General features: G+C 33.1%; 1 protein-coding gene across 1 annotated transcript in view; it reads left to right on the top strand.

Moving 5' to 3' along the window:
- The window catches only part of LOC111628002 (peroxisomal acyl-coenzyme A oxidase 3-like), a 27240-nt gene extending 16050 nt beyond the window's left edge, over positions 1-11190 (top strand). The window contains exons 8-10 of the mRNA XM_023371713.1: positions 5430-5606; positions 10781-10903; positions 10976-11190. Coding sequence (XP_023227481.1) covers positions 5430-5606; positions 10781-10903; positions 10976-11125 — 450 coding nt within the window. The 3' untranslated portion in view covers positions 11126-11190. The remainder of the gene's footprint in view (positions 1-5429; positions 5607-10780; positions 10904-10975) is intronic.
- Positions 11191-11236: the final 46 nt, after the last annotated feature.

Below are 11236 nucleotides of genomic sequence, written 5' to 3'. Positions count from 1 at the left end.
AAAAAACAGATAAAACAATAAGAATAGATCCTAAACAAGCCGAAATAAAATACATTCGTTTCCCATATATAAAAGGTCTATACGAAGAAGTTAATAAAGAAGTAAAAAAAATTAATGTAAAACTAGTACCGACATACGATAAGCTAATCTCCAGATTAAATGCAAAACAAGTTAACAAAACAAATATAACAAAGAAAGAAGAAAGTAAAAATGTAGTCTATAAAATTCCGTGTACATGCGAAAATAAAAAATTTTATATAGGTGAAACTGAACGTAAAGTTAAGGTAAGATTGAAAGAACATTTAGCCGATTTGAAATATCGTAGACTAAATTCTGCATTTCATGAGCCTTTTAAATAATTGTAATATAGACAAAAATAATATAGATATTTTACACAGAGAAAAAGATACATATAAAAGAAAATTCAAAGAAAGTATGGAAATAATCAAAAATCAAAATAGTATAAATAAAAATCCTAGCATCTCTATAAACGAAAACTGGTTAAAAATTCTATATTAATTGTATTCACTAGATCCAAACTATTATTATTGTGAGCAATGTGCTACTTAATAATAATTATCGAACTGTTAAATAAATCAACAATAACAAGAACCTGTATGTTGTAATGGGAGTCAAATAATATGTAAATTTATATTAACTGTCAATCATGTCTAACAACTCCAAGACATTGTAAAATCATTAGTTCATATAATAATCTATATTAAATAAATGAAATGTTAAATAAACCAATAACCATACATTGAAAAAATATTGTAGACGTCAGATATGTAAATTTATATTGTAAAGTTATGTAAATTCGTATTATATTGTCAATGGTAATCAAAGGAAATAAGGATTTCGTAAAACAGATTTACGAGTGGAAGGCATGATCAATTGTATACTAAATTGATAATTGTTGTCCAGAGTATGTTTATATCAAGAATATGTTCAGAATATGTTTTATAGTTTGTGTTAGTTATATAATAAGTTTATGTCCAAAATATGTTTTAGATCAACGATTTTGTAAAACTGTTTTATAAGTGAAAGGTACCTTTTATATTTTTATGATATCTACAATACTTATGTTTTTATATGTATGTTATATTCTTTTTTAATGTTTTAGTTGGCTGAAGAGGGGCTTAAGAGCCCGAAACGTGTAAAAATTTTCACACGTATCAACTAAATAAAGATGAAAAAAAAAACCGCCAAGTGTCTTAATTTATAGCACTTTATTGTGTTAGAAGCATAAACAAATTGTAAAGCACGGTTTCATATCATCAAAATAAATATAATAATCAATGTGAATAAAAATAATTTAAGTTTATTTTAATTCAAAATGGCTGACTTTCATAAACACATTGAGAAAATACCAAACATAGCAAGTTGCTTGTCATTTGCAATGAGTGCCAAAGTACAATGTCAGCTATTGAATCAGAGTGACAAAAATGCTTAAAAAACAATTTAGATTTTTACTATTGGTTTAATAATAAGATCTAATGTAATGAGTTTTGATAAATGTTGTTTTTTATTTTCATGGATTTATGTACTAATATAATATGTAATCATACCTGAATATAATCATATGTATAATGACACATGCCTTTACCAAATAAATGAGTAAATCTTTATGAATTTTTACTTACATGGTTTATGGACCCAAAAAAAATGTGAGGGTGGACAAACACCCCACTGCACTAATGCCGAAAAAAAACTCAGTGCACTAACGCAGGGTAAAAGACCATCTTCAGATTAGGAAGAGTTCTATCAAATGTTACAAATTCAATGGTTAAGAATGTAAGAAAAAGAATATAATTAGAGAATGCTGAACATTTCAAATTTAAATAGTTTTGCATCTTAAAAGATTGTGAATGTACTTGTTTGTTGCTTTATATGTATGTTTATATGCTTTATATGTAGTCATATGTTTGTTATATTTGTACTTAAACATTTAGAAAAAGAAATACATTCCTTTTATTCACTTGCCTGTATATATGGTGGGTCCTTGATATATATCATTTTATGTACTGTACAGTTCATTGATTAATTAGGGATGGTAATCTTGACATACTTTGAATATATTTGTACTGATATCATTTCCATAGGAACATACATGTATATGTGTACATTACTATTGGCAATATACATGGCAAGTTCCATGGCAAACAGCTGGATATCGACAGTTGTTTGCCATGGAAGACTTGTTAACTGGATGCTTAAAGCATCCCCGTTCAGCAATATCAGTAATCAGTATGGTTATATCTAGACTATTCAGTTCTGGAGATGAAAAGATTGGACCGAGATTCAGGTAGCATAACTGGCAATGCATCTGCATGGTAAACATATGTGTATACTTTACTCAGATGTTTTATTTTATTTTATTTTTACATTTTTTTAATACTTTCATGGTGTATTTTTCAATTATTTAGAAATTAATAAATTATATTGTATACCAATGTACAGCTTAGTATACAATAAAATAAATATTTCCTATTGATATGTGTATACACTTTCAGGGGCAGATTAAGACTATAATCATAGAGAGCAATCCCATCTTAAAATATACAATATAATCAACGAAATTGTATTCAATTAAGTTTTGTTGTATCAAATTAGTAATAATAATATTAACTATTTTATTAATTAATTTAATAGATATAACAATAGCTTTTATGAAGAGGTTGATGAAAACTTATAAAAATTTTAGTATTTGAACAAAAAAGTCCTTCAATTTATACACAGTTTTCATACTGAGAATATCATTATTACAGTATAGTTGAAATCAGGCCCGACAATAGATTTTATTTCAGAAAGTTCTTTGCACGAAAAAAAACAATGATATATCATATCCGTTACAAATGTGAGACTCTGCACTATGTAATTTATTTACATAAATAAATCATAACATAACATGTTGGCAATAAAATTTTGTCAGATAACTGTCAACTTTCACACTGGGAGTAAATTGTTTGTTAAGTTCTAAACAGTAAAGGTGACGCTTTCTCATAACCTTCCGACCTACTGTCTCGATTTCATCAGTTTAATATAACAAGGAACTCAAGAAACTGCAAGTTTAGGCAGTTGTCGCCAGTTCCTCGACCAATAATCTGTGTTCCAAACGAATTACCCTATTGACTCGGACCCGAAACAATTGTGCCTCCGAAGTGGAATAACTTCAACACCAAACGATCGCCTAATTATCGGGCTATAATTATAGCCCGATAATTAGGCGATCGTTTGGTGTTGTTATTATCTACTCGGGCTGTGAGTTGATGTTTATATATATGTGGAATAACTTCGTTGTTAACCCAGAATACATCTTATCTAGAACTGTTCTAACATGCCAACCTTTGCATTTATTCAACCTTCCTAAGGAATAGACCAAATCTTCTCCAACATCAAGTCTACAACCAGATCCTTCAACTACAGGTATTTATTGTCATGCGAACCTCGTGTATACTCTCTCTCTGTCTCTCGAGAAACACGGAGGTATCTAGACCCATTTTAACTCAATCAAGAAAACTCGTTTAACAATATAAAATGTATTTTCCTTTACAAATAAACGGTTTTTGTTAACCTAGTCTCTGCACGAGTCACTTCCTGCTCGCTATCTCGCGGTATCCATCCCAAATCCGATCGCTCACTCATGAGGCCACTCGTATGACCTACTTTCTAATCCAAACTGCACTACAAATGTTTAGTGTATAAAATTATGTATTCACAAAAAGCAGTATTAAAAGAACTTTTATACACCTAAACAGTTTGATGATGACGGGATGTATGTTCATGACCTTCATTTTTACAATTAGGGTCATGAACATAAATCCCGTTAGGGTATTAAAATGAGTGTTTGCAGTGGACACATTTTGAACAAAAATGTGTCCACTGCAAACACTCATTTTAGTACTTAAAAGGACTACTTGAAGTATATAATTATAACCAGTGTTTGCAGTGGTTACGTTATATACTTCAGAGAAATTTCAAACAACATTTAATCCAGCAATAATTATAAAGTAAACATTTTTAAATCGTTCTAGACTGCATACTGTAATATCAAAACATTTACTAAAACACCTTTTCTTGCAGCCGAAGTTTATAAGAGAAACTTTCTAACGTTTTCGGTCTTGTTAAAAGACCTTTCTCAAGAAAATAAATCAAATAAAACAACAAATTGTAAATCGAACGCTTAGTACAGTTAACACGTTTTTCGAATCTTTTCCAACTAGCTTATAATCCGTTGCAAATGACGTCATTGTGAACTTAGCAACGGAAATATAAAAAAGATTACATAAATATCTAAATATAAATACACATAGTTACCCTCTCCCAACCTCATTCAAAAATACTTAGCCTAAGATACATAGTAACTACTCCACTCAATTATTAAGTTTATATTAAACTAGAGGACCATGCTGCTGATATTTAGCAGAACATCAAGCAAATATAAGAAAAAAACAAGCATGCACTGCGCTAGCCACCTACGTTCTAGCGGACCAGCAAGACGTCAAAGTTGAATGGGACCAAGCAAGACTAATGCAGATAGTCCGCGACAAGAAACACCGGCATTACGCGGAAGCCTGGCAGATTTGTAAGGCAAAGCATAAAGGCCTTGCAGTCAACTTTCGGGAATCGACAAAAATATCAGCAGCATGGTCCTCTAGTTTAATATAAACTTAATAATTGAGGGAAGTAGTTACTATATATCTTAGGCTAAGTATTTTTGAATGAGGTTGGGAGAGGGTAACTATGTGTATTTATATTTAGATATTTATGTAATCTTTTTTATATTTCCGTTGCTAAGTTCACAATGACGTCATTTGCAACGGATTATAAGCTAGTTGGAAAAGATTCGAAAAACGTGTTAACTGTACTAAGCGTTCGATTTACAATTTGTTGTTTTATTTGATTTATTTTCTTGAGAAAGGTCTTTTAACAAGACCGAAAACGTTAGAAAGTTTCTCTTATAAACTTCGGCTGCAAGAAAAGGTGTTTTAGTAAGTGTTTTGATAAACATTTTTGGCTATAAGGTGGGGAAAGAACTAATTTATTATAATATCTGTAAAAATAAAGGATTATCCTTTGAAACAAAAGACATCCAGTAACTATATATTGCACTTTTATAAGTTGTTGTATTTTTTAGGAACCTATCTATAATATTATAGTATATTAAGGAGGATACCTGTTCATATATTTTCACATTTAAATCAAAATACTTTTGATATCAGTATGTAAATCTAAAAACTTATATAAAGTATGTTTCAAGATATGTTTATATTTTAAAATTCATTTAATTTTGAAGTTTTAAAGTATTTTTAAAGGTCCATTATACATTCAGGAATGGTAAAAAGAATGATGTCTTCAGATGTGTTTTATATTTATGAATAATTTAATGCTTAATATATAAAATTGAATGTAATTATTTGATCTTTCAGGACACGAAAACAAGTATGCGTACCCTTTTTGGTTCTCTTTCCTATGGTAGAGTCTTTATTTCCAACATATGTGCAAGAAATATGCAGAAATGTATGGCCATTTCAATTAGATACTCAGCTGTCAGAAAACAATTTGGTCCTTCTCATGAACTGCCTGTTTTAGAATATCAAACTCAGGTTAGTACTTATATTTGATAACTGAACATGTGCTACTTTTTCTTCTTGAATTATTATGATGATCATTTAATTTCAATATTAAATGAATGCTTTCACTTTAGTTAAAACAAAGAGTAATTCTAAAAATGGATACAATGAGGAAGATTTATTATATACATAAAGATTGCTTTATAATAAAAAAAAAATTTCCAGACTGAAGAACTCTTTTTTGTTATGGCTGCTAGAAAGAAGCTCAAGGAACACAATAGAAAAGAAATATACTATTGTAGTTTCCTATATGAATGAAATGGGAGAGACATGAATAATCAGTTGATATATGATTCTATTATACTTAAATATAGATAGATATATAACAAAAAAATCTATCACAAATATACATATACAGGGTGGGGCAGAAAGGACGAATGTTTTTGAAATGGCTACAACTCGCCACCAGGTAGTGTGAAAGTAGTGAGGTCTTAGCATTGTCTTTTCATTTGAAGGCACGGAGCCACGAACTATAGAACACTTTGTGTTTGCGTACAATTGAAGATACAGTCGTACGCAAAGGGGATCGTTCAGCCATTCACATCTGATGGGAATACGTTTCTGCATCCTTGCATACGATGGAAATGTATCCCCATCAGATGCGTGTGGTTTCGACAGGATGGGGCGACGACCCACAGCTAGAGCACCAATTGACGTTATTTGTCGTCTCTTCCCCGGTTGCCTCATTTTCAGGTTTGCCCGACTTATCCACGTGCAATTATTTCTCGCGGGGCCACCTCAATACACACGTATATGAGCATAAGCTCATACTTTGCAAGAACCGAAGGAAGATATTTGCTGGGAAGTCTCCAAAATCACCCGCAGAAATGCATCACCGATAACGGACACCGCACGGGAGATGTTGTTTTGCACACTCGATTCTGTAAAATGCTATTTCAATACGAACTCACATCTTCCAAGAAATATCTTTTGTAGTAACAATTACAGATGATGTGATTTTTTAAAAAATGTCTGTCCTTTCTGCCCCACCCCGTATATACATACGACTGCACATAGATGTCTAAATGCATAAGACCACGGGTGTCTCGGGGGAAATGGGCACTCGTCCTTCCCCGTGATCAAGTAAAAAATTTCACCAATTATAATCATAAAACTGATTGAGATACGTAACCTTACAATCTTGACCATGGGACTCTTTGTTTTTGTATTGATGCTTTTTGTAACTGATGGACACAAATTCCAAATTACAGATTTAAACTTGAACAGATAAAATAAATGTATAATAAACAAAATACAATAAGAGAAAAAATAAAATTAAGAAATATTAAATAAAACTTATAAGCAAATATAACATAACAATTAAAAATCAAAAACAAAATTGATTATTTTGGTGTTATGCAAAGCAACCTCACGATACGTCTCAAAGAACATAAATATAATATTGAAAAAGAAAATACTAACACAATATTAGCAACAATGTTACAAATAAAAGGCTCAAATATAAAATTTTTACTCCCATTTTTTGTAATGAACATGGAAAAAATAGAAATACAGTACTGTATATAAGAGTAAAATTAATGAACAATGCCTGGAGATGCTGTATTTGCCCTCAGCATGGAGATGCATAATAGAAAAGAAATTATAAGGGGAGAAAAAGAACATTTAAGTCCTATATGATCTTGCAATCATCTTTGTTTTTTACTTGCAATTTTTATGTTATATTTACTTTTAATTTTATTTTTTATTATCATATTTTGTTTATTGTACATTTATTTCATTTGTTCAAATTTAACTGTGTAATTTGGAATTTTATAGTATAAATATAAATTCGAATATGAAATCATTACAGACACGGAATATTCAATTATCAAATTTAAAAAACCCGAATATCACCTATAATAATGGGTTGAAAACGTTCGTTTAATAAATAGTTTCTCTCCGCAGGAATAGGTGGTGAAGTAAGATTGTCGTATCTCTCTACCGAGTGCACTGTTTGTGTAACAATTTCGGTGTTGCAAAGTGATGGAAAATCAAACACGACTTCTTACACAAAGGTTTATACAGGTTTAAAAAGACACAACTTCACTCCACTCGGTACAGATCCTAACTTCTCTCCCTACTCTCATCATCACATCCAGTCAACTTCTCTTTCCTAGCCACCTCGTCCATTACATCTGGTCACCACAACAATATTGGAAAAATGAAAATGTAAATTTTGTGACCACCAGTGGCGCGCCGTGACATTTGACGATAGGGAAGCCGAAATCCGGGGGCAATCGGTCAAATGCGCGTCAGCGACGGTCTAGGGTCCATTCGTATCGTTTATTCGATAAGCCAGTAAAAACCGTAGACTTCTCTAAATGTATTTTTAATATGGCAATTACATTCCGAATCGCTAGCCGCGATATAAGGGCTACAATTATAAATAAAATAATAAAAACTTACTCGGTGAAATAAACTGTGCGGTGGATGTACCGGTACATACCCGGTGCGAAATATTCGTCAATCGTACGAATATACTTTTAAAGAAAATTATAATTAAATATAGCTTTGTAAAGAAACGTACATAAAAATAACATAAAATATTCTTTACTTTTGAAATCTTAAAACAACGCACCGGGTGGAATCGAAGACGGTTGCCCAGCGCGCGTGCACGCGGACTGCCAAATCCCGATGGTGCCGTTACCGGTCAATGTTAAATACCTCTTTCGTCGCATCGCTAGTATATCTCGAAGGAGGCGACGAGGCTAGATTTTAAACGTTTCTCACCATAGCCGTAAAGAATCTAAATATGTTAAACTTAAAAGTCATTTGTTTTCTAACTAATTGGTTTTAGGACCGAGTGTCCTCGGAAATTTCCAAAATTTACAACTTTCGGTCACTCTCGTCGAACCGGAAAAATTTCTGTCTTTATTACATTAATAATACGAAGAAATCGGTCTTCACCGTACTCGGCTGGAGACGGTTCGGTTAAGCTTTCGTTTGAGTAAAATTTCGGCTTTTTCGTCGGGGTTCTGTTTACTTCCCCAATTCCCTAATCGCTTAATTATTTAACCACTTCTTAAATTGAAATAAGTCGAAACCGGTTACTTCGTACTCGAATATTCGTTGTCTCGGGAAAAAAGTGGAAAGACAAATTTTTACGACAAACGAATACGTAAATCGTAAATTTAAGGAAAATAAATTCTAGAGCTTTTTCTGTACCCCGCGTATCGCTCTCGTTCAGTAAATATAGTCGTAAATGACGCTGTCGAAGTAACGGTTAATTTTTTAACATCGTACGAGAATTGTACGCGTTTTTTTCTACATTTCCTTAGAGACGGGATAGGGATATACGAAATCGTACTATCACCGGTTTAACGTCGAAATCCGCGAGTAGTATAAAATCGGAGAGCGGAATAAAAATATCAAATATTTTAATGGATTTTTTAAAAATCCCGTCAACTGTACAGAACTATCGTAAAAATTTACCAGTAAACTCTTATCGGTCGAGTTAAACACGTAGAGAAAAGTTCATAAATTCTGTAGAGTTCCGCGACTGGACCGATCGCGTGTCGTAGATGGAACTATTATTGAATGAAAAAAATTAAAACTAGCCGCAATCGTGTCATTGGTGCGACTTCTCGCAATGTAAAACGCAGTTTTCTGAGTTTTGTACATTAACGACGCGGAATGTTTTGCTCTTTTTCTCCAATTTGTCTGTGTGTTTTGAATGTTGTTTGCGTGTAGCATGTAAGCTTGAAATCAAACTGTGGCAAGCGCATAGTGATAAAGTAAATAAACAAATAAGACCCTGAAAAACGAATATACAGAAGGGTTTCCGTATAGAATCGGGTCTAATAGTCGATCAACCAAAGCCCGGTTTCGGTAGCTCGAATGATTGGAATACCGCTCGACGATTTTTCGAAAACTCGAGCATTTCTGCCGCTATTACAGGGGGTTGACGAGGACTCGATTAAGCGTTTTCGTGTCATATTGCAGACAATTTCGTGTGGCCACGAAATCGATTTCATAGAATTTCAAGATTACGCTTTACAGACAGCTCGTTACTTTGCGCATTATATCCGTGGTTCCGCGTGCCAACTTCGGTACATAAGATATTGATTCGTGGTGCAGAAGTGATAAATTCATCGGTATTGCCGATAGGGCAGATGTTTGAAGACGCTCAAGAGTCTACTAATAAATACATTAAAAAGTTTCGAGAAGATTTTGCAAGAAAAGTTCCCGAGCGAAAACAATGGAAGACCTATTATTAATATCCTATCCGTTTATTTCGAGTTTGCGCGAATTACCTCGGAAAAACTCAGTCGTTGCTTCCGGAAGCAGTTTTATTGTTAGTTGCGCCACGTATACCAGCGAGTACGGGAAGCTCCAGCGATTTCAAAGTTGAATCATCTGATTGCGAATCAAATTATTCTTTGGATGACGATGCGTGAACTTTTAATCAACCGATTGTATGTTTTATTGTATTAAACAATATATGAATTTATTTTGTACTTTTTCTATAAAAGCGGTTCGTGTTAAATCTGTCGTTTTGTTTTTATTTCAAATTTTGACTTGGGATTCGTAATCGGCGATCCCGAAAACTCTCGAGTACTGACTTTCAGCCAAATTGATAACGCTTTTGACTTTTGGCCAGCGTTTTGGGATTTGGCCCCACTGTGTAACGGTCCGGAACCGGTCCCGGATAGAATCGGATGTGTTATACGCGTAGCGTCCACCCGAGGTCCTATGCTTCCGCCGGCTAAACCGGGTGAGGTCGGTGCTCTTTAAAGCGCGCGCGCGAATCCGGCTTTTTGGATGCCAACGATACCTCGCCACTAATATTCGAATATACGATAGCCATCTTATCGTTTTTTTCCACGCGTAGTATAGAAGTTTGCAATAAGATAGGTAATGCGGTTATAATAAAATATTGCGCGATTATTTTCGTATAATTAAAATTAATATGTATTTATTTTTTAGAAGATACGAGGGAAGCGGCGCGTTCACCGCTTCCGATGACGGCACGCCACTGGTGACCACCCATCCATTCCCCAATTTGAGAGTGAAAACATCGACATAGAATATACATAATTATAATTCATCATTAAAATTTTAATATAATGCTTTATTATTGATTTTTTCTAATTCTATGGTACACCGACGGGATGTGTTAAATAAATAATTTATTATTATTATTGTAGCAGTGGCGATTAATCCCTTATCTGGCTTCAACGTATGTTCTTACACATTTCACAAAGTTATTTTGGCACGACTTTTACGAATTCAATATTTCGTTTGCATTTGGCGAGAGAACTACAGAAATGGTAAGAGTGGCCATGCAACAATTTAACTTTAATTCCGATCGAGTTTCTGACCTATTTTGTATAAAACTGTAGATTAATCGAGCGATGGAATTCCACGCATTATCGTGCGGTATCAAATCCGTCTCGGGCTGGTTGGCCAGAGATGCTATTCAAGAAAGCAGAGAAGCTTGCGGAGGTCACGGATATCTGAAAGGTAATTTGATCATTAGGACCGTCGAATAACAGTTTTATTCAATAGTTTATTCTAGAAAATCTGCTTAGAAGATCGATAATAACAATATAACGGAATTATGAAAATTACATTATTATAATTTTAAGCCATTAAACAGAAAT

The sequence above is a fragment of the Centruroides sculpturatus genome, unplaced genomic scaffold (assembly GCF_000671375.1).
Source record: "Centruroides sculpturatus isolate CEXI.00-Female unplaced genomic scaffold, Cexi_2.0 scaffold486, whole genome shotgun sequence".
NCBI classification, from domain to species: Eukaryota; Metazoa; Arthropoda; class Arachnida; order Scorpiones; family Buthidae; genus Centruroides; species Centruroides sculpturatus.
Note: the sequence above shows the minus strand (reverse complement) of the source record. Positions and strands in the feature narration are given on the sequence as shown.